At 39.3% G+C, this 24833-nt stretch overlaps 1 protein-coding gene across 1 annotated transcript in view; it reads right to left on the bottom strand.

Annotated features, from left to right (window-relative positions):
* Positions 1 to 1666: 1666 nt before the first annotated feature.
* LOC307171490 (nucleotide-binding oligomerization domain-containing protein 1-like) overlaps positions 1667 to 24833 on the bottom strand; it is a gene marked incomplete at its 3' end in the record, with an annotated part of 28113 nt that continues 4946 nt past the window's right edge. The window contains exons 4-7 of the mRNA XM_079893145.1: positions 18112 to 18486; positions 5733 to 6152; positions 4911 to 5348; positions 1667 to 1805 (exon numbers count right to left, since the gene is read on the bottom strand). Of these exons, the coding sequence (XP_079749271.1) occupies positions 1667 to 1805; positions 4911 to 5348; positions 5733 to 6152; positions 18112 to 18486 (1372 nt within the window). The remainder of the gene's footprint in view (positions 1806 to 4910; positions 5349 to 5732; positions 6153 to 18111; positions 18487 to 24833) is intronic.

Genomic DNA, 24833 nt, shown 5'->3' on the forward strand with positions numbered 1-24833 from the left:
TAGCGAATAACAAGCCCGACAGGCTGAACGAGACCCCGACGCGAAGCGGAGGGGTCTTGACAGCCTGAAGGGCTTGTTATTCGCTATAACGACCGCCTCTCTATACATTATCCCGCTTATTACATGGCTACCTACAAAATAAATAAATAATTTGCCACGAAATATTGATTTAAAAAGGAGTTTATTGATTTAAAAACGATTGTATTGCTTCCGCCAAAGAAAATAGTCCGTTCCGCGTCCATAGCAACGCGCTGTTTTTCATGGCAACGGTCTGTTATACTTCGCAGCGGTCTGTTATCAAGAAATAACAGACCGCATTCTACATTGGAATTCAGCCCAGCCATGTAATAACGATGTTTATTACATGGCTGGGCTGAATTCCAATGTAGAATGCGGTCTGTTATTTCTTGATAACAGACCGCTGCGCTTCGCGTCGGGGTCTCGTTCAGCCTGTCGGGCTTGTTATTCGCTATAACGACCGCCTCTCTATACATTATCCCTTACTTATTACATGGCTTGGCTGAATTCCAATGTAGAATGCGGTCTGTTATTTCTTTATAACAGACCGCTGCGGAGTATAACAGACCGTTGCCATGAAAAGCAGCGCGTTGCTATGGACGCAGTTCTGTTCACTCTGGAAGACAGCTATATCAATCCGCAAAAGTCAGAACATGGAAGATTTTAAAATTAATTTTAATATTTATGGAGAGAATGAAACTTTTGAATCGTGGTTAATGGCTAATTTGTCCCCAGTAAAGAAACGGAAAAGAGAACCAAAAAACAAAGCAAAAGATACAAGAGAGGGTAAAAGACACAAAGAGCTGGATGACAGAGAAATCGACAAAATTGAAGAAGACAGGCACGAAGTAAACACTAAACGGAGTACGGAATGGGCTCTGGCAGTGTTTAAAGACTGGTTAGTCCAAAAGAATATGTCAGCAGACTTTGATAGTTACGGGGAAGAAAATCTGAATCAGATGCTGCGATCATTTTATGCATCCGTTAGGAACGCTAACGGAAAAACATACCCAATGTCAAGTTACATTGCGATTAGGTGTGGGATATGTCGCCACTACACGACAAGGTTTGATATAATGAATAGCGCCACATTTAAATCCAGTAACGGGGTATTTAAGTCGGTCATCAAAAACCTCCGCAAAAACGGGAAAGACGTAAGCCAGCACCACCCCCCCATCACAGCCACAGATTTGGGGCTCCTCAGGTGTTCAGAGTTGCTGTCTCCCAACACAGCGAGCGGACTGGTCCGAAAAGTGTGGTTCGACGTCCAGCTGCATCTAGCCAGACGAGGCAGAGAGGGCAATCGAGACTTGAAAAGTGACTCTTTTATTTTAAAACGCGATGAGAATGGCATAGAGTACATTTCACTCACAACGCTGAGACCAAGAACCACAAGGATGTCAAAGATCCATGTAAAGAAAATTACAGGGGGTGCATCTTCGCTGAGCCTGGCAATCCCAACTGCCCAGTAGCTAGTTTTAAAAAGTATGTATCCCTTTGCCCTCCTGACGCGAGTGCTTTCTACCTTCACCCGCTAAAAAAAGACCAACAGCTACTGAACAGTCAAGCAGTGTGGTACTCTCGTGAGCCCATGGGACACAATTTCCTTGGACAAATGTTACCACAAATCAGCCAGGCAGCCGGGCTTTCAAGGAGATATACAAATCACAGCTTGAGGAGCACAGCTGTCCAGCTGCTCTCTCAGGCTGGTCTTGAGAGTAGGGAGATAATGTCTGTGACTGGGCACAGATGTGAGGGCAGCCTGAAGAGCTACTGGGCTCCCACCACTACAGATAGGGAAAAGTGGAGCAAGATCCTGTCTTCCAATCCAGGCAACGGCAGCATATCTGGTGAGAGCCTATCGCTACATATTTTATGCAGTTTATGATCGCTACACACAGGCCCGGCGCCACGAGGGGGCAAAAGGGGGCATTGCCCCCTCAGATCTGATTTGTGCCCCCTCAGTTTCATTTTTGTATTCATGGTTACAAATGAAATGTTTAACCTTTTGAGCGGTACAGTCCCATATATGGGATGTTTTATTTCAGTGCCCCTGAGAGTACGGTCCCACATATGGGATTTAGAATGTTCAGTGACGACATAACTGCCAGATTCAAACTGTGCTTTCGCGCGTTGTTTGGCGCTGAGCCAGAGTCGGACGCGCTCAGCGCTGTCATATATCACAACAATGCAGTGTTTTCAACCTCACAATGTTTATTTTAGGTTTCAGACATTTAAATACACATTAAGCACTAGTAAAACAATACATTTGGAGTTTGTAAAATACACACTGATGTCTGTGGAAGCAGCAATAACAATCTATTCAAATATAATTTGCCGACGTGTGTTATTCATATCAGACAAACACAGTGGAAGTAACTATAAAGTAGTTTACTCTATTCTTCTATTCCACTTTCTTGCATGTATTTCGGGAAAAGTTGATGACTCACAGGATTCTCTGAACTGCGCCGCAAAGAAACAGCCATCTCACGTTATAGATCAAGATCAAGATTATTTATTAAGGTTTTTAAATGACCAAACACATTTTTGAGAATCGGAATATCAGATAGTTGATGACATGGTAAGCAAGTTTGTGAATATTTTGAATAAAAAAGGGAAAAGGAAATAAAAGCGATACATCCGCGGTGTGTCACGTGACAAATATGACGCTTTGCCATGGAAACATTAAGGGGGAACGTTCTAAATTCTAAAATAACAGTCGCCTTGAAAAATCTCACTATGGGGAGTCAGTTAGAATATTAAAGGTCCCGTTATATGCCCCTTTTCACAAGATGTAAAATAAGTCTCTGATGTCCCCAGAGTGTGTATGTGAAGTTTGAGCTCAAAATACCCAACAGATCATTTTTTACAGCATGTTTAAATTGACATTTTTTGGGGCTCAGAAAAACGAGCTGTTTCAGTGTGTGCCCTTTAAATGCAAATGAGCTGCTGCTGGACGACACAGGGGGCGGAGCTTCATGAGCTCGCGCTCAGTCTGTCAGGAAAAATTCATCTCACGGAATGATGATTATATCAGAAACTCTCAGTAACGGCGTTCATTTCGAGTCGGACAATAATGCCTACAGAGTCAGAGTGCTGTATAGAGATGAAACAGGTATGGTTTAGTAGTTTAATTACGGTTATTATAACGTATTTGTCATCTGCTTGTTGTAGGTATCCATTATTTATTAATAGCCTACAAGTCTGCTGTCTGAATGATGATCAAACATGTACTGATGAGTATAATAAAGTTTATTGTACATCACACAAAAGATGAAGCGTCAGTTTTACTTCAGAAAATCACCGTAAGAGCTGAGTAAACACAGTAGGCTAAGTTATAAGAAGTGCGCAAGTAGCCAGTAGAGTTGAGGGAGCATTCCTGTGGGCGGAGGTTAGTCAAGAAACGGTTCTAGTGACATCATTAAAGAAGGAAGTAGAGGGATGTAGTCCAATCGAGCCGTTTTTTGTAGTCAACTTCTGTTAAATAAAATATCTCGCTTGGCATTGAACTTTGAGCTTTATAATTACAGATATTATTTATGCTCTAACAGCAACATTACACACTAACTAAAGTTTGAAACATGGGATCACGCAGAACGGGACCTTTAAAATCAAGCGTGAAAGGGTTAATATATGCATAATAAATGACGCTGGCTTATCTTTTTTTTACTAAGCAAGTAAGTTATCAGTGTGTATTGTTCATTGATGGTATAAAGTTAAGCCCCCTTAAAAATTTCACATGCCCCCTCAGTCATTTCATTCTGCAGCCGGGCCTGGCTACACAGCAACTTCGGCCGTTAAATTGTAACATTGTGTTTTCATGTGTGTCAACTACAGCGCCTGGAGAAGGAAACAAGATGGATGAGGACAGAAACGTCAACATTAATATTCCGAAAGAAGTCCCATTCACCTTGTCTCACTTCACAATCAACGGGAATGTTCAGTTTAATGTTAATAAATAAGTAGGCTGAGTTTACGTTGCTATGGACACAGGAGTCTACCAGAGACGGAACGGACTATTTTCTTTTAGCGGAAGCAATATAATCGTTTTTAAATCAATAAACTCCTTTTTGAATAAATAATTTGTGTCAAATTATTTATTTATTTTGTAGGTAGCCATGTAATAAGCGGGATAATGTATAGTGAGCCGGTTGTTATAGTGAATAACAACCCCTTCAGGCTGATTCAAGATCCCTCCGCTTCGCGTCGGGATCCCGTTCAGCCTGTCGGGGTTGTTATTCACTATAACAACCGGCTCACTATACATTATCCCTTACTTAGTGTGTTACAATAAATTGTATAATCCTATTTTTACTCATTCCTTCTTCCCTGTCCGCACTTTTTCCTGTCCTCGGATGCGACATCATCTTGATTTTCGGCAACTTTGCATTTAAGTTAAGCTTTTAAACTTCCCGTGAACGACGCGCCCTCCGAAAGAACCCAAAGAACACTTCAAGCTCACGAACCACGCATCGGGGATCTACACACACACGCACGCACGCACGCACACACACACACACACACACCAAAGAATCAATTAAAGTATTATTTCTATCGATATTTAGATGCGTTTAAGATTGTTTGCCCCTGCCTTAAGGTGATTTGATTCTTTGCTGGCTCTCAAAGATTCACTGTTTGTGATATTTACTTTTTGAGCTAATTTGCTACAAATGTTAAGTTGAGGTTTTAGAACCAGTCAGTTTAATTTTCCTGACTATTTTCCAGCTTCTCTGTGACCCTTAGAATAACAGTTTTTATTCAATCAATTTTACACATTTCTGCATCTAAAGGTAAATACAAAACAATTAATAAAAATAATGTTCCATTTAATACACAAAGACCAACTCCAGATTTTTTAAACATGTTGAGCAAAAGGCTGTTCAATATCTTACCTCAGCTGTGAGATGTAGGGCAGACACTGAAGGAAACTCATCATGTCACTCTCTTCCTCTGAACATCCTCTCAGCTTTACTGGTTTCTTCTCTGTCTGGAGTTTCAGCACTTCCAGGAGGACGGAGGTCTTTCTCTGTGAGAGATCTATGATCCAGACATCAGGTGACTGGAAAACTGACTGTAATGCTGGAAGGAAACTCCTGCCTGTTTGAGTCTCATAGTTCTTCACATGTGAGCAAAGATCCAGCAGGAAATCACACTGATCATCAGGACCTTGATCAAAAAAAGGGAAGGTTTTGTAACTGCACACAGACGACAGCAGAGTAGAGAATCTTGTTCCTGTAACTGTGACATTTTCTACAGCAGCAACACTGAGATTCAGCAGGAATTTCACTGCAGACTTCATCTTCATTTCTTCATCATTATAGAACCTAAACCTGATAAAATACAGAGAATCAAAAATTTCATTAATTTAATCACAACATACAGCATTTATAAATCAACTATATAGTGCACAAAACAAGTATTCTGATAAGAAGAAACATAACAGAAACCTTTATAAAAGAGGACAAAATCTAGTGACATTTATTACACTTTTTCCCAAGGTCCATATACAGTATAACATTAGTTGAGGTTTCTAGAACCAGTCAGTTTCATTTTCCTGAATATTTTCCAGCTTCTCTGTGACCCTTAGAATGACAATTTTACACATTTCTGCATACAAATGTAAACACAAAACCATAATTTTTTTTAATGATCCATTTAATACACAAAGACCTACTCCAGCTTTTAAACATGTTGAGCAAAAGGCTGTACAATACCTCAGCTGTGAGATGTAGGGCAGACACTGAAGGAAACTCATCATTTCACTCTCTTCCTCTGAACATCCTCTCAGATCTACTGGTTTCTTCTCTGTCTGGAGTTTCAGCACTTCCAGGAGGACGGAGGTCTTTCTCTGTGAGAGATCTATGATCCAGACATCAGGTGACTGGAAAACTGACTGTAATGCTGGAAGGAAACTCCTGCCTGTTTGAGTCTCATAGTTCTTCACATGTGAGTAAAGATCCAGCAGGAAATCACTCTGTTTAATTCTGTCAGTCTCTTGATAAGAAGAAGATTTGTAGGTGCAGACTGATGATAACAGTTTCAGCTTCTGCTCTCCTGTCTTTGTCTCAGTCTCTGCTTTACTGAAGAGTCTCAGAAGAAATCGGTTTTGAACACTTTCATTCAGATTAGAGAATCTGTAAAAAAAATGGAAATGAGAAATGTGAATAAATAGAGATATCACAGAACGTATAGCTATGACGTGACTAAATAAGTAAGGGATAATGTATAGTGAGCCGGTTGTTATAGTGAATAACAACCCCGACAGGCTGAACGGGATCCCGACGCGAAGCGGAGGGATCTTGAATCAGCCTGAAGGGGTTGTTATTCACTATAACAACCGGCTCACTATACATTATCCCGCTTATTACATGGCTACCTACAAAATAAATAAATAAATTGACACAAATTATTTATTTAAAAGGAGTTTATTGATTTAAAAACGACTGTATTGCTTCCGCTAAAGAAAATAGTCCGTTCCGCGTCCATAGCAACGCGCTGTTTTGCATGGCAACGGTCTGTTATACTTCGCAGCGGTCTGTTATCAAGAAATAACAGACCGCATTCTACATTGGAATTCAGCCAAGCCATGTAATAATACAAATTAATGTTTTGTTTGTTTCCTGTTTTCAGCTCACATTGTTTTAAACACTTGAAAAAAAGCACATCAAACAAGTCATTAAATACTGACAGAGTAATTAACACTTTACATTACATTTAGTCATTTAGCAGACGCTTTTATCCAAAGCAACTTACAAACGAGGAGAGCAATAGAAGCAGTGAAACTAACAATAGGACAACAATGTGTAAGTGCTGTGATGATTTCCAGTTTTGTCTGACACAGTATGTGTAATTTAAAAATTTTTTTTTAAATAGATATAGAGTAGAAGAGAATAGAAAAGAAAGAGTTAGTATTAAAAAATCAAGTGTTGCAGAAAAAGATATGTCTTCATTCGTTTCTTGAAAATGGCTACGGACTCGGCAGCACGGGTTGAGTTCAGCACGACATTCCAGCAGGGAACAGTTAAGGAAAAGGTCAGTGAAAGTGATTTTGTGCGTCTCTGAGATGCACCACGAGTCGACGTTCACTTGCAGAACGCAAGTTTCTGGATGGCACGTAAGTCTGGAGTAATGAGTTAAGGTAAAAGGGAGAAAAAGGGCCAGTAGTTGTTCTGTAGGCAAATGTCAGTGCCTTGAATTTGATGAGATTTAATAAAGACCTCTCTAGCTGCAGCATCTGGATCAGCTGCAGAGGTTTGACAGTGCGAGCTGGAAGAGAGCATTACAATAGTCCAGTCTGGACAGAACAAGCGCTTGGACAAAGAGTTGTGTATCATGCTCTGATAGGAAGGGCCTGATCCTCCTAATGTTGTTTAAGGCAAATCTGCAGGATCAGACAGTTCTAGCAATGAACTTTATAATGAATCCATTTTTCACCAAATATATTTGAAAAAGTATTTACCATCTTTCTTTTTTTAACTTAATTCTTAAAGTGTTTAATTATTGAACAACATTATGTGCCCTGAAATGATCAACTTACATTTGAGACTATTTTTCTAAGCTCAGCAAAACAATGGACTCTATTCAATTTATCAATTATAAACTACTCCAAATCATGTTCATCTATTTTCTATGCTTTGTAAAGTCGTTAAAGGAGTCATAACCTAGTATTACCTTGGATACCTACTGCTGTATTATAGTCTTTCAGGCCCTTCTAAAAAAGAAAAGTGGAAAAAAATAAACAGAGCTCCTCAGACCCTTATTTCTGAAGGCATTATTGTATCGCGAGATCTGATGCGATATTTTGGCTGTCGTGGACGCCGGTCATTTTAATAATGCAAATGAGGGGCGCGTTGATTGGTTGCAGGAAGGAGGGGGGTTGACACCGCAGGTAACGCTTTAGCATATCATTCCAAAATGACATCATGGCGCAAGTTGTGAATGAACCATAGACTGTAAAAATATATGGACGTAGTATCCGTGACGTCACCCGTAGGTTTCTGAAGACCGTTTTTGACAAGTGGTACTCGATGCAGAGCCAAATGGGAGGAGCTAGAGCTCCAGCTCCTCCCCTCGCTGGAGCTCCAGCTCCTCCCCTCGCTGGATTTAGTGGGAGGGGCCGCGCATGCGCAGGTTAACTTTCTCGCTATCAAAGAGTTACGTCACGATCTTTTCCCGCAGCGTTGCATTCCGGGAAGGCGCCGCCATTTTAGGTGGTAACTCTATCAGTTGCCATGGTTACTTCTACAGTGAGGCCAAGATAAATAGCAAAAGAGAGAGAAAAGATCAGCTTGATATGCGTTTACATTTTAGCGATATGCCACAGTTTCTTGGGAAGATATGGAGAAGGAAAAAGCTTAAAGAAACGGCCTATCACGTTAATGACGTAGCCTACGATCATTGCCAGAATGTACGATCTGTCCGCACACAGCAGGTCCAAAATGCACATCCAATATCAGATTTATTTCCACATATAAATAAACCCCAGGCAAAATTAATCAGTGAGGCCCTATTTTTAAAGGGGGGGTGAATTGCTGTTTCATGCATACTGAGTTTTTTACACTGTTAAAGAGTTGGATTCCCATGCTAAACATGGACAAAGTTTCAAAAGTTAAGTTGTACGTTTGAAGGAGTATTTTTGTTCCAAAAATACTCCTTCCGGTTTGTCACAAGTTTCGGAAAGTTTTTTTCGAGTATGGCTCTGTCTTACGTAAGATAGAGCGGAATTTCCTTATATGGGTCCTAAGGGCACTTCTCCGCGGCCGCGCGCGCACTCGCAGACCAGAGAGAGAAGAGAGCGAAAGCAGTACGTTACCTCAAAGCGCTATGCTCGGCTTTAGGGAAGTCAATGTCACCAAAGAAGTGGGTTTTTGGTTGGCAGGGCAAGACAACCCTGCACAGATTCCCAAAGAACCCAGCGTTAAGGGAATAGTGGATGGAGTTTGTTTTTTCGAAGCATCAACGGAGGTTGTGCACGACTCTTTGTTCCCTGCATTTCGACGATGATTGTTTTATAAACAAAGCCCAGATCGTCTAATGCTTAAGGATCGAGCAGTCACGGTGAGTAAACTACTTCAAATGTCTCTCTGTGTTGTTGTTAGATCAGTTAGCACAGCTATAGCACACCGCCCACACGGCCCGCCCCCAGCCGCTCGTTTTTTCCCGGAAAGACTCGGTACAGCCAATCTTTAACTTATAAATATAATAAAACTAAAGACGTTTTGGAGATATGAAGGATGCAATACTACTCTATAGGTACTCAAGATTAACAGGAGATTGAGTGAAAATGAGCATTTCACCCCCCCTTTAATGAAAAAATAAATAAATAAAAAATAAATAAGAACATATTGTAAAAAATTAACAACTCAGGTTATGTTCTGTTAGATGTGTTTTTGTTTAATTATATCTAGGCAATGAAGATAGCCTATTAACAAATATACATTTTAATATATTATATAAAAAACATTATAGGACTATATAAAATATATTTAAAGGGGGGGTGAAATGCTCATTTTCACTCAATCTCCTGTTAATCTTGAGTACCTATAGAGTAGTATTGCATCCTTCATATCTCCAAAACGTCTTTAGTTTTATTATATTTATAAGTTAAAGATTGGCTGTACCGAGTCTTTCCGGAAAAAACCGAGCGGCTGGGGGCGGGCCGTGTGGGCGGTGTGCTATAGCTGTGCTAACTGATCTAACAACAACACAGAGAGACATTTGAAGTAGTTTACTCACCGTGACTGCTCGATCCTTAAGCATTAGACGATCTGGGCTTTGTTTATAAAACAATCATCGTCGAAATGCAGGGAACAAAGAGTCGTGCACAACCTCCGTTGATGCTTCGAAAAAACAAACTCCATCCACTATTCCCTTAACGCTGGGTTCTTTGGGAATCTGTGCAGGGTTGTCTTGCCCTGCCAACCAAAAACCCACTTCTTTGGTGACATTGACTTCCCTAAAGCCGAGCATAGCGCTTTGAGGTAACGTACTGCTTTCGCTCTCTTCTCTCTCTGGTCTGCGAGTGCGCGCGCGGCCGCGGAGAAGTGCCCTTAGGACCCATATAAGGAAATTCCGCTCTATCTTACGTAAGACAGAGCCATACTCGAAAAAAACTTTCCGAAACTTGTGACAAACCGGAAGGAGTATTTTTGGAACAAAAATACTCCTTCAAACGTACAACTTAACTTTTGAAACTTTGTCCATGTTTAGCATGGGAATCCAACTCTTTAACAGTGTAAAAAACTCAGTATGCATGAAACAGCAATTCACCCCCCCTTTAACGAAATGTCAATCTTCGTCTTTATAACAGAAGATACAAAAATCTTCAGCCTATTACATGTATAACGGATTATCACCTTATAAACAGTCCTTTGTGAAATAAGGCCTAATAGAAATAGCATAGTCTATGGTTATAGCATCTTAATTTAAACTTTATTTTGGTATTAGGTTATTAAAATGCTAACTCGTCTATCTAATGTAAAGAGCTGGATACTAGGCTACTTAAATAGGCCTTATGTCATTAAATGTAGGCCATCTACAATAGACTAAATATTTTTAACGTTAGTCATTCATTTAAGCAATGACTAATATCGCACGTTAATCAATCCTGGGTGCAGTTCAAGCATCAAGCACCGGCAAAAGGCTAATGATAATAAATGTGTCTAAAAAAAATAAAGCATTTTCATTATGTATTAATAGGCTGTGTACAGTATCATAACACTGAACAACTCAACAGAAATCAGATGATTTAGATTAATTCACAAATAACACACACGTAAATGCGGTGGACAAAAAATAAATAGGGGTGCACTATCTAAGCTTTCACGTTGCCTTTTAAGTCTAGTAATTTACATAATAATAGCAGACGCTTTTGTCCAAAGCAGCTTTAAAAGTGAGGAAAACAACGAAACCGTTATAAAGATAAAATAATACATAGATAAAAAGTTTCAACCGTTTTTAGAAACACACACACACACACACACACACACACACACACACACACACACACACACACACACACACACACACACACACACAGTGTGAGCAATGTTCTTATTAGGTGTTTACGCGTTTGTCACAGAAACGATAAATATTAATCATAATCACGACAAATATTAGAGAAAAATACAATATGATGTATGCCAGCATATTGCGCATCAAAACAAACTTGTCCTTCCATCACGGTTGAACTCGCACTAGATCCAGCAACAGTGAGCTAGAGCTCTAGCTCCTCCCATTTGACGCTGCAGCGAATCCCCGCTCACTAAATTTAGCAAGGTGGAGCTGGAGCTCCAGCGAGGGGAGGAGCTGGAGCTCTAGCTCCTCCCATTTGGCTCTGCATCGAGCACCATGGGCACCATCTCGTTTTTGAAGCCTAAAGTGGGCGGAGCCGGCCGTCGCCATCTTGGCCTCGCGTCACTCCCGGATAACAGAAAATGGGCAAAGAGGCGGGGCGTGAGTGGAGCTCAGGAGCCTGTCTATCTGAAATCACCACCTAGCTCGACGTGATCGAGTTAGCTCATATCATACACTGTCGGTTAGCTCAGGCTGGGGAGGTAATGCTATAACGTTATGCTGCTTACAGTACCAAGTCGCGACTGCACAGGGCCTCGCGCTATAGTGACAGTTGATGATGTAATGTAAAGCCAATTAAAAGTTCCTATTTTTGCCCTTCGAAATATTATAATAGTTAAAAGACATGGCTACAAGTGAGACTGTGTCGTGATTCTGTACTATTCTGCTAGTTGAAAATGTATTATGCAGTAACTTAAGTTAATATTACTCTTGAGTGTGTGTGTGTGTGTGTGTGTGACAGTGATTTGTGCATACATGTCAGTCACTTTTTTTTATAGTCTTTGGTCCGTCAGCGGCATCGCTCGTCAAGTTCGTAGAGAGCTTATTCAGTAGCCTACATTTTAAATTCTGATTTTGGCCGCCTCTCAAATGGGTTAAATCATAGATATACTGCCTATGAAGATCAAGTAAATGAGCTAGAAAATCCGCGCTCATTCAAGGATGTGCATTTTTTGCATGGACGGAGAAAGCGCCGACGCCTGCATGATTTCATCTGACGGTACATAAACATATTATAATCTATCTGTTCCGGCAGGGCAGAACGAACGAGCCTTTATTGACGTTTTTAAATCTGAAAACCCCAAAAAGCAACGAAATTGTCAGACATCCATTAGTGCATGTTCACAGAGGAAAACAACTGAAATACAGCGCTGGTTGTTCTCTCGAACGATACTCGACGACAACGACGGAATCCTAAGCCGTGGGCGAAGTAATGGGTGTATTAAATTGTATGAAATAATCCCGAAAAAAAGCACAAACACTGCAGAGATGGCAAGTTCAGCAGCTAAAATTTGCTGAGGTGAAGTGACGGCTAACAGCAGACAAACGGCTAGCATTGACATCAGCGGCAATCCACCTGTCACTCAAGTGGCCACGCCACACCCTTAATTATGCATAACTTTAAATATTAATCAACTAAACGGATGAGTTATAAAAAAATTCACCCCCCTCACAGTTGTCATGAAGGGCAAACTTAGCTGTATAGACCAAAGCCACATACAGACACCAGGCTGTAAACACGTTTTTTTCTGCTGTAAAATTAGCCATTTTAACATGGAGACATACAGATTTGACTCCCTTTTGACAACAGCCTCAAGCGGCTAGTCAATGAATTGCAGTTTAACTCACTTCCGTGCAGGGTTCGAAATGACTTAAGACTCTTGGGGGGTCCCCTAAAATTTAATGATTAAATTATTAAAAATTCTGAAGACTACCTTGCTACATTATATACTGTAGGCAAAATTATATGGACCAATGTTGAAGGTGGGATAATGGTCTTGGGATGTTTTTCATGGTTTGGGCTAGGCCCAGTATTGTAGTGGTGTCTGGAGAAGTGGCTATAATCTAACAGGTAAACCTCTAACTCTGGAGCAACAAAGTTACAAGTTCTTTTTCCTCTTTTTCTCTCCATGATGCAGGATTCTAAATTAAGAAACATAATATTAGCTTCCTAGAGAGCTTACCAAGCTCTCATGTATACTCATTCATGCTCAAATCACATTCACTTTAATCAACTCACAGACTTGAATTAAGTCCTGGACTGGCTATCTTTCGTAATCACTGACTGGACAAGTAGGTTGTTAAGCTAGCTTTGTAGTCTAGCTGCTAGGTCTGCTATGGAAGCTCGTTTCTGCCACAGAATAAAACATTTTAAAAGATAATTGCAACTTTTTATCTCACAGTTGAGTTACATCTCGAAATTCTGACTTTATTTCTCAGAATTGCGAGATATAAAGTCAGAATTGCGTGAAATAAAGTCACAATTGCATGTTATAAAGTCAGAATTCTGACTTCTTTTCTCGCAATTCTGACTTTATAACGCAATTCTGATATATTTTCTCAGAATTGTGAGATATAAACTCATATAAAATCCATTCTAAGGGAAAAAAGACAGACTTTTTATTTTATTTTTTTACCTCAGAAAAAATCCATTCTAAGGGAAAAAAGACAGACTTTTTATTTTATTTTATTTTTTTACCTCAGAAAAGTTATATCTCACAATTCTGACTTTATAACACGCAATTGCTACTTTATTATATGCAATTCTGACTTTATATCTCCCAATTGCGTATTATAAAGTCAGAATTGCGAGATATAGCCTAAACATGCAATTCTGAGAAAAAAAAGTCAGAATTGTGAGATAAAAAGTATATTTCTCGCAATTGCGAGTTTGTATCTCATAATTCTGACTTTATAACACGCAATTGCGACTTTATATCACGCAATTCTGACTTAATAACACACAACGCAATTGCGACTTTATATCACGCATGACTTTATAACCTGCAATTGCGACTTTATATCACGTAACGTTAATTCTGAGATAAAAAGTCAGAATTGTGAGATTAAAAAGTCGCAATTACCTTTTTTATTTTTCACTCTGTGGCGGAAACAAGCTCCCATAGTTTGCTGTGTTAGCTGGCAGATCATTTGGCTTCATACACATACAGCAAGAAACGTTGACGTACTCTTCTAATCATTACACTGGGTATAATGCAACTTTATTTTACTATAAGCAATTATGGAGATATAAACATAATCGAAGCACTTACAGGATTTTCATTCAGGATTTCACTCTTTGTGAGGTTTCGTTTTGCCGCGTTCAGCTACAGTACGTGTCTGCGGGAGCACCACAACAACAATCTGTGACGCTGTAGGAACTCACTCGGCTAATAGCTACCCTTATTGCTGCCTCGCGCTAGGAAATAAATTAATTACTGTTATAAATATAAAACGTCACTAAAGACCTATAATTTTCACAGTCATTATTAATGTTAAAATATATTTGTCGGGGACCCCCCAAAATCCAAAAATAAATCCTTATGGGGGGTCCCTAATGACTTATGGAGGGTCCGGGACCCCCCCAGACCCCCCTCATCCTGCTTCCGTGTTGGTTTCAAGAGAGAGACGGGGAGGTTGCCGCTTGGAATGAACCCGACCTGGCCGCGACCGGCTTCCCGGCCAGTGTATAAACATCAGTAACGTTAGCAGCCATTCCCCATGTTTACCTCGAAGCTACACTGAAAAAAATGATACTTTGGATTAACTTAAAAAAATTGATGTAATTTGTTACAGCTAATTTTTTTAGATTTTCTCAAATTGCATTTATGATTTAGTTAAAACCATAAATTTTGATTTATGTCAAACCAAAATTTTAAGTTTTACCTTTACCCAAAGTGCACAGCAAAAACTCCAGTGTTAAATTAACACTCAAGAGTGTTAAAGTTAATGAGATAATTAAGTGATTAATTTAGTGATGATTGAACATTACTGAAGACACCTGATGTTAACAAGCAGAATCACTGAAGGAGAAAATCACAAATTGTAAGTTACCATTATGGAGATGGGTGTTTGCTTTAGTTGGGCTCTAGACCATTATATGTTTACTTTAGATTTTGTTTGTCTGCTGTTATTGATTTATAACAGTTAAATGAACAAAGAAAAGTGTGATCTGATAGTGTTGGTTATGTTTTCACATAATCATGCTGTGATCTGAAAAATGAGACTTAGTGAGATAGTTTGGTTTAACTTGTTAATTTCAGCAGCTCTGTGATTCCACAGTATATGATTATCAGAATTTTTCATATAATCCAAAATATTTAATAAACATTGTTCTAATCAAAAGACTTTTGAATTAATTTATTTTAAAACACAGACATCAATAATCAGTCTGTGAATCTCAACAATGGTGACAATAATAAAGCATGTTGCAGTGGCTGCCACCAATCACAACTCATTAATGGCTCCCATCATGCATTGCTGTATGAATAAATTATGATCTGAATTGTCTATGTAATTTACTTTTCCTAATTGAATATTCTGCTCCTCACCATTGTTGAGATGCATTGACTGAATCTTGACGTCTGTGTGTGCCTAAAAGAAAGATTTTTTTTTTTTTCAAAACAACGTTTGAGAAATCCTTTGTATTATATCTAAAATTCTGGATATTTATGTCGAATCACAGTTATGCTGTAATCAACAACATAAATCTATGTCAGAAATAACGATCTTAATGAGCTCAAGTTCAAATGATGATTGTCATAATATAACCAACACCATCAGATCACTTTTTTTTTCTTTGTTCATCTCTCAGTTATAACTCAGATACAACAGCCAAACAAAATCTAAAGTAAACGTATAATGGTCTAGAGCCCAACTAAAGCAAACACCCATCACCATAACGGTAACTTACAATTTGAGATTTTCTTCTTCAGTGATTCTGCTTGTTAACATCAGGTGTCTTCAATAATGCTCAATCATCACTCAATTAATCACTTAATTATCTCATTAACTTCATCACTCTTGAGTGTTAATTTTACACTGGAGTTTTTGCTGTGTACTTTGGGTTAAGGTAAAACGTTGAGTTGAAAAAAATTAAAATTTAGGTTTGACATTAATCAAAATTTATGGTTTTAATTAAATCATAAATACAATTTGAGAAAAACTAAAAAAATTAGCTGTAACAAATTACATCATTTTTTTTAAGTTAATCCAAAGTATCATTTTAGAGGGTGTAACACTTGCTTTGAGGCAAAGTGAAAACTGAAGGTATAAACTGAAAATCACAATTTTCCATTGGACCAATGTAAATATATACTTTGAATGAATTGCACTGATGTTTCACTTTTTTCAGTGTAATACTCCCGCCAGTGTTGTGCCTGAACGCGTTCATTGAACGATAGTGGGGGGGGGGGGGGGGTGTTGGGGTTGGGGTTGGTCGGTTCTGATTCGGGAGTATAGATAAAAGCCCGCCCGCACTTACAATTGATTGGTTGGGTCCTTACATGCGCTTCGTGAGGCACACTAGCACACACACGCAAGGTCTCTCGCTCCCTCTCTCTACACGTTCTTCCCCCGGTAGACGTAGAATCCACGGCTGGATCAATGAGAAGTCCTATTACAACGACCATCATTTGAAGTGTCACACAGTTCTGAAATTATCGTACATTATAGGATTTTTTCCATTATTGATCGTACATCGTACAGAGGTCAAAATTATCGTACAAATACGATAATTATCGTACATCTGGCAACACTGGCCACCAGTGTCTATTGACTCTCTTGTTCGATCTCGTTCATCAAAATGAACAAATCTTTTTTCGAGTCATTTCGTAAATGTTACTATTAACTGGCAAATTCCCCGAACACATCCACCTACGCAATCTTGATCATATTCTGAATTAAGAAATCATTACAATGCAGTCAAAAATCGTTTACAGGGAACATAAATAATTACTTCACCTCGAGTCTTGATCGTTTATTTGTCTAGTGACAGACGCAATAGCATACAATAGCCGCATTAGCAGTTAGCTGCTGTTTGTTACACACAGTAGAGCAATAAAAACACAGTCTTTCAATTGCAGGCAAGTCTCTGATTGTTGGAATGGCGCTTTTCCCGAGCTTCGATGCCAACTTCGCCTGATATTGCCCCAAATTTGTGAAGGATTCCGGCGTACAATGTTTAGCACAGCACAGACACCTATAGGCTAACGATAAGCCAGTGGGAAGGGTTGAAGGAACCGCGTCATTAAAAATTAATTTAATCCACTGGTCGCTGATAGCTAGGTCCGTTCTTGGTAGAGAAAACACATTTACATGTTGATTCTGGCAGTCAACAACAGAGCAACTCACGTGTGCACTACGTTTCTGCATCTTTCTCGACTGAACTGAATATGAGGGGGAGAGGGGCAGGGCTTCCTGCAGCATAGGTCTGCGGTGTCCATATATGGTATATCCTGCCCCGTCTTGACGTCAAGACGGGGCAGAAATCAAAATCTCGTATTTGAATGCGCGTGCACGTGGGCTATTTTACAAACCCTGAGGTAAACAAACGCTTCACTTTTAAATATCGGTTTCCCGGCCAGTGTAATCATTATGCAATCATAACATACATTGATTCTCGTGGAAAAGTGAAAATTGCAGGTTATGACTCCTTTAATATCTCAATGATTTGTATTAAATTACTACATTACATATACAGTTATATTCAGAGAAGAGCATTTATATTATTTTGATTATAAGAGACAACGGGAAAAAACTGCTAAAACCAAACAATTAATGGAGAAAAATGTACTTTCTCAATGTAAGTGACAAAAGGAGAAAGACATTTGGTTCAATAGTTGTGGACAGATTCTTTAACTTTTATTTTGTTCAACTTGATTTTATTTTATTGAAGTTTTTTTTTATTTTAAAATAGATCTTGGCTTTAAATAGACAAATTTCTAAACTTTTTAAGGACTGAATTTGTCCTTACTGATTGTAATATAGTTTTTCATATAGATGTGTGCATTGAATTGTGTTGTGAATCCAAAACCTTCACTTGCTGTATTAAAAATCAACATTGTACATTAGCAATGTTCTTCCAATTTACGCCCCAATCCAAAATATACATAATCAAAATAAATATTCTCATCAATGCCTTCCTAAAACATGTTTAATTATGAAAAAAGAAATAACAACATGAATATCAATGTCTGGGTCTCTGTGAGTTAAATCAAATATCAAAAAAAGTTCAGGTACCTCAGCTGTGAGATGTAGGGCAGACACTGAAGGAAACTCTTCATTTCACTCTCTTCCTCTGAACATCTTCTCAGCATTAGTTTCTTCTCTGTCTGGAGTTTCAGCACTTCCAGGAGGACGGAGGTCTTTCTCTGTGAGAGATCTATGATCCAGACATCAGGTAACTGGAAAACTGACTGTAATGCTGGAAGGAAACTCCTGCCTGTTTGAGTCTCATAGTTCTTCACATGTGAGTAAAGATCCAGCAGGAAATCACACAGTTCTGGGTTGTTATTGTGTCTCATGTCAAAAGAGGAGCAACTGCACTGAGATGCTTTATGGAAGAATTCTCGAAAGAATGTGATTTGCTTCAGTGGTTCTTTCAAAATCTTTAATCTGCAACACAGAAATCATGTATCAATAATAATAATAATATTAATAATAATTTGAAATTATAACAATTAAGCAAATTAATAAAGAAATACATTACTATGGCAATAATTATATTGTACTGTAAAATAAAGACATTTAATAATAATAATAATGATAATAATAATAACACATTATGTATTTAAATGTACAGAACATCAGTCAAATTATAACACTAATATTTATGTCTTAATTTCTTTGCTTTCAAATGTTAAACTTTTATTTTGGTGAAGACCTTAGAGTTTATCTTTAGTTTGTAACATGAAACATGTTGCCTTTTTAAACGCATGATACAAGCGACCCAAATTTACAGCACTAGCAGAGAAGAGTTTGTGTGAAGACGATTTTTACTGACATTAAACTCTTGGCAAGTGTTAAAAGTCGAGATGAAATGGTTGTGACCGTTTTTTTCCCCCATATTGTGACATATATCCAAGTGAAACGGGAATTGCTTGTTGGATTGTTGTTGTTTGCTACTGCTTTGATCTCATGTGAGTGACAGAAGTTTGCTGGAGTTTATTTTCCCGTCCTCAGGCCAGTAAACACGTCATCAGAGAAGAGATGAGATGTCAGTGAAGGAGGGGAAGTTATTTTGAATAAAGATTACAAGGGCACATGATTTAAAAAAAAGTGATGTGATCAAATAAATATTTCATAATAAACACTGCAATATTTCATTTTGATTTCATGGTGACTTTAACTTTGGACCCTGGCTAAGATGCTAAGCGTGTTCTGCACACAATCACTGATGGCATCGTCCACTAGCTTGTGCGGTCCTGACGTTTTTCTGGCTGTTTTACATCGTTTATTGCCTCCTGTGTGGACGTCGAAAAGTATATAGTTTAAAAGGCTAACACAGAGGACCACCTTTATTCGCAATTGTTTTTGAGTCCTTAAAAAATGCAATAGTGTGAATCTTATTTCAGCAAATGACCTCTCATTGTTACATCTATCCCCAGGTGTTACTTTCATCCCAGGTCTCCCCTATACAAAATATTTAGGCCTACATAGTAAACTCCCCAGATGCAGATATTTTCACTCGCTAGTGGGCATCATTGTTCGTTTCCATGGCAACACTGAACTTCTGTTCTCGTTCCCTTAAATTCAGCACAGTCATTAACTCGGTTCATTACAATAGAAGCTGTTCGCTCGGGATGAGTCGAATGATAGGCTTTATCTTATAACTATGCCACAAGTCAAGATTACCGGATTCATAATTTGTTTTGGTTTATTATCAAATGGTCGAATTCCAAAATAATTTGGGTGCATCAGGCTTGCAACAATATAATAAAGTAATAACGAATAAGTAAATAAATACAAACGAGCTGGGCAGCGGGTGAAATAAGTTTCCAGGACACCATTTCACACACTGCTCCCGTTGGCCGGACCTGCTTTACATTTAGCAGTTCTTAACAATAAAAACTATGGCACTTTGTGTGAAAAAAAAGGTGTTCCTCTGTGTTAGCCTTTTAAACTATATAGGCTACTATATAGCATATAACGAGCACGCAGTCGGCTATAAACGATAACGGCAGCCCCCCACCCACCCTTTTTTCTTGCATTTTGCGCTGTGGACTGTACCATATAGACACTGCTCAAAAAAATAAAGGGAACACTTTTTAATCAGAGAATAGCATCAAGTCAGTTAAACTCCTGGGATATTGATCTGGTCAGTTAAGTAACAGAGGGGGTTGGTAATCAGTTTCAGCTGCTTTAGTGTTAATGAAATTAACAGCAGGTGCACTAGATGGGCAACAGTGAGACAACCCCCAAAACAGGAATGGTTTTACAGGTGGAGGCCACTGACATTTTTTCCCTACTCATCTTTTTGGACTGTTTTTCACCAGTTTTGCATTTGGCTAGGGTCAGTGTCACTACTGGTAGCATGAGGCGATACCTGGACCCTACAGAGGTTGCGCAGGCAGTCCAGCTCCTTCAGGATGGCTCATCAATACGTGCCATTGCCAGAAGGTTTGCTGTGTCTCCCAGCACAGTCTCAAGAGCATGGAGGAGATTCCAGGAAGAAAGACAGCTACTCTAGGAGAGCTGGACAGGGCCGTAGAAGGTCCTTAACCCATCAGCAGGACCGGTATCTGCTCCTTTGTGCGAGGAGGAACATGATGAGCACTGCCAGAGCCCTACAAAATGACCTCCAGCAGGCCACTGGTGTGAATGTCTCTGACCAAACAATCAGAAACAGACTTCATGAGGGTGGCCTGAGGGCCCGACATCCTCTAGTGGGCCCTGTGCTCACTGCCCAGCACCAGGGAGCTCGATTGGCATTTCCCGTTGAACACCAGAATTGGCAGGTCCGCCACTGGTGCCCTGTGGTTTTCACAAATGGGAGCAGGTTCACCCTGAGCACGTGACAGACAGGAAAGGGTCTGGAGAAGCCGTGGAGAATGTTATGCTGCCTGTAACATCGTTCAGCATGACCGGTTTGGTGGTGGGTCAGTGATGGTCTGGGGAGGCATATCCATGGAGGGACGCACAGACCTCTGCAGGCTAGACAATGGCACCCTGACTGCCATTAGGTATCGGGATGAAATCCTTGGATCCATTGTCAGACCCTATGCTGGTGCAGTGGGTCCTGGGTTCCTCCTGGTGCACAACAATGCCCGGCCTCATGTGGCGAGAGCATGCAGGCAGTTCCTGGAGGATGAAGGAATGATACCATTGAAGGGCCACCACGCTCACCTGACCTACATCCAATAGAACACCTCTGGGACATTGTGTTTCGGTCCATCTGACATCACCTGGTTGCACCTCAGACTGTCCAGGAGCTCAGTGATGCGCTGGTCCAGATCTGGGAGGAAATACCCCAGGACACCATCCGTCGTCTCATTAGGAGCATGCCCCGACGTTGTCAGGCATGCATACAAGCACGTGGGGGCCATACAAACTACTGAGTACCATTTTGAGTTGCTGCAATGAAATTTCAGCAAAATTGACAAGCCTGCTGCATCATTTTTTCACTTAGATTTCCAGGGTGTCTTTGAATTCAATCCTCTGTAGGTTGATCATTTTCATTTCCATCAAACGATGTGGCATCCTTTCGTTCATAACACATACCCAGTCCATATTAGTATAGATATCCAGCATGATATTTTTCCCCATTGAGATCTGATGCGTTTTCAAAGTGTTCCTTTAATTTTTTTGAGCAGTGTAGTTTAAAAGGCTAACACAGCACAAAATGCAAGAAAAAAGGAAAAATATTCAATATTATTAAAAAGATAATTTCTTAAGTCACAATTTAGCAAAAGTAAAATTGAAAAAAAGGAGAGGAAATGGCAATTATCCATTGATAAAGTAACGTATGGGGGGGGGGGGCTTTGGGGGGCATAATAAACCATTAATCCGCTCTAGTTTGGACTGAAACACTATTAGCCTATTTACCTCATCTCTGATAAAGGGCTTCTGCATGCAATAGAGAAACCCTACATGCACTTTCCCAACATTCGTATTATTATTCTTAAAAGTAATGTAAATTAAGTTTGCAGCAAGTGTGTTTTTTTGCTGTGGGTTTATGGGGTGGCCTAGAATAGATGAGCATTAAATATTGAAATATGAAAATACATTTCAGATTTCAATATTAATTTAAAAAAGAAATCTTACACCATTAATTAATTAAATTAATTAATTAATTAATCGTAACTGCAGTGTAAATATATTCATGCCATTTCTGAACTGCATTAAAAAGTATGTGATCAATTCAAATTTAGATGCAGCTTTTAGGGGTAAAAGTCATGGCCACTGTAGCTGAAGTGAAAGAAATGACTTGAGTAGAGTGTGTCAGTTAGTCCTGTGGAGTCAGTCTCTTGGCAGGCTATAAATCTGAGATACGCATCTCTAAATGTAGTCCAAGAGTTGTTGATTGACTAGTCAAATATCATGATCCTTCCTTAATAAAGTAGGGGTGTAAAGATACACTCATGTCGCGATTTGGTAAAATACACAATACTGTAATAACGATACCATTTAAATGTAGTTCTGTCACTGAAACTAAAAACACTTTCAATGCAGGCATTCACTGGATCTCTTAAGGCGGGCGTACACGGTGCGAGTTCGGACACTCGGGAGGTCGTGAGATATTGCACACGTTGCGAGTCAGTTTAACTGATAATCGCGTCAAAGCAGCTGGTAGACTGTCCTGCACGAATTTTATCCCGAGCCGGCAGAAATCACGTGAGCTTTCGCGCTAAACACAGAGACCGTCAATGCTGCATGCTCGTTTGTCCCCGGGGGACACCACACACGAGGAGAAATCGGGCCAAAACAATCCAACATGTTAGATATCCCCGATTTGAGATCGGAGCTGTCCCGAAGTCCTTCCGAGCAGACGAGAGCAGTCTTAACACACCACACACGGCAGGAATATCTGATCAGATTATTTTACGATATCGGAGCATCCTTAAGATTGTCGGAAGGGGTGAATCGGGACTAAAATCGGCCTAATTATCCTGCCGTGTGAACCAGGCTTTACATGCTCGGCTCGTAATTCCTCTCACACGCTGCGAGCCGCGACCATGCGAGCATCACCGATTCCACTCGATTTCTCCCGAGTGAAAAACATCCTCTGCGAGCTCGTAAAAACAGCAAAAATCGCACCGTGTACGCCCGCCTTTACAAGTTGCAAGCACAACAGCTCTTGCGCTGCTCACTATTTCCCTTCTTTATAAATGCACTTACATGATAAGAATAAAACATCTAAAAAGCTTTGAATCATCATAATAAAACTACAAATGTGATATGTAAGGAATAATTGACGACAGGCCGTTGAATTATTAGAAAAATAATGCACACCCGAGGTGGTAATGCGGTCACGACGCGAAGCGGAGTGGCCGTTACACCTCGCGTGTGCATTATTTTTCTAATAATTCAACGGCCTGAAGTCAATTATTCCGCTTATACTACAGTTACCACACCTCGAAACATTGTTCAGATTATGTATTTCAAGACGTTTGTAAAGTATTTGTCATTAAAACGCTATTGTATGTAGGACTAATTTCTTACGCGTCTAATCCAATGCCTCCGTTGCTAATTCCAAAACGTCATTTTAGAGTTAGTAACGGAGGTTTGAGCCACTGATAGCAGACTAATGCTGGGACACACGACTAGCTGACATTCTCTGACTGTTTTCATCGCAGCAGATTTTAAACACCGACTTTGAACACGCGTTTGGGCATGATCAGTCATCAAATTACATTCATAACCGGCCTTAAAGTGTGTCCTCGGCTCGGCTTTATGCAGTTATTAGAGAGAGATGTTGCAATAATGAGACAGAAAAGCATGTGCGTCAATATTATTATTTATTTATTAATTCAATTCGTTTTAATTAATTCGTTCATTCTTTTTTTCTATTATTGACAGATGACAGTAGACTAGCCAAATAAATAATAAAAAAAAGCCTTTTAACAAGTAAGGCCTATCAATAATTATTTATTTGTTATATTATCTGCAATAAAAATCCGTGCTGCAGGACTATCCATTTATTTAGCCTATATTCAGTTTAATTTTCTATTGATTATTGGAATATACTTTATTTATTAAAATTAAACTGCATGTTTCCATTGATTGTGAAGCTAGACATTGAAAATTGCAGATCTAAATGTTTTTTCTTGTTATGAATTGTATCCTATTTTCGGTTATTACAGTTGACTACGCGAAGTGATATGGAACTGTAATGCGGTCAAGACCTGCCTGGAACTACTTTAGCTGTGCGTTTCCCTGAAAATAATGCACACCTTAGAACGTTCGTCAACCAATCAGATTCAAGCATTCAACGGCCCTGTAGTATAAGGTGATTTAAATGATGTTTGTGCTTTCAGTGTGATGAGTATGTGCTTCAGATGAACGCAATCAATCATCACAGTTTTAAACGTGTCAAAATAAATATTCCCAAACGTTAAGAGGTTAGTTAATACAAAAATTAAAATTCTGTCTTCATTTACTCACCCTCATGTCATTCTTGCACATCACACACACATACACACTTATATTTGAACGTCTATGTTTACACTACAATATGTGTGTCTGTTGATCAGTAATTCTGCTCATCGTATAAAGCGATCATGTCTCTTCAGAAGACTAGGATTAAACTGATCGATTGATTTTTTTTTTATAATGTTTTTATGACCTTGTTGGATCTTTTAAGTTTTAGGGAAATGGACTTTAAATAGAGGGACAGAAATCTCTCAGGTTTCATAAAAAAATGTGATGAATGAAAATCTTATGGGTTTAAAATGACAGGGGGGTGAGTGCATGATGAAAGAATAAATATTTATTCTTAAGGTATTTATAATACCTTATAAACA

This window comes from Squalius cephalus (genome assembly GCF_949319135.1).
Source record: "Squalius cephalus genome assembly, chromosome: 1".
In the NCBI taxonomy this organism is placed as follows: domain Eukaryota; kingdom Metazoa; phylum Chordata; class Actinopteri; order Cypriniformes; family Leuciscidae; genus Squalius; species Squalius cephalus.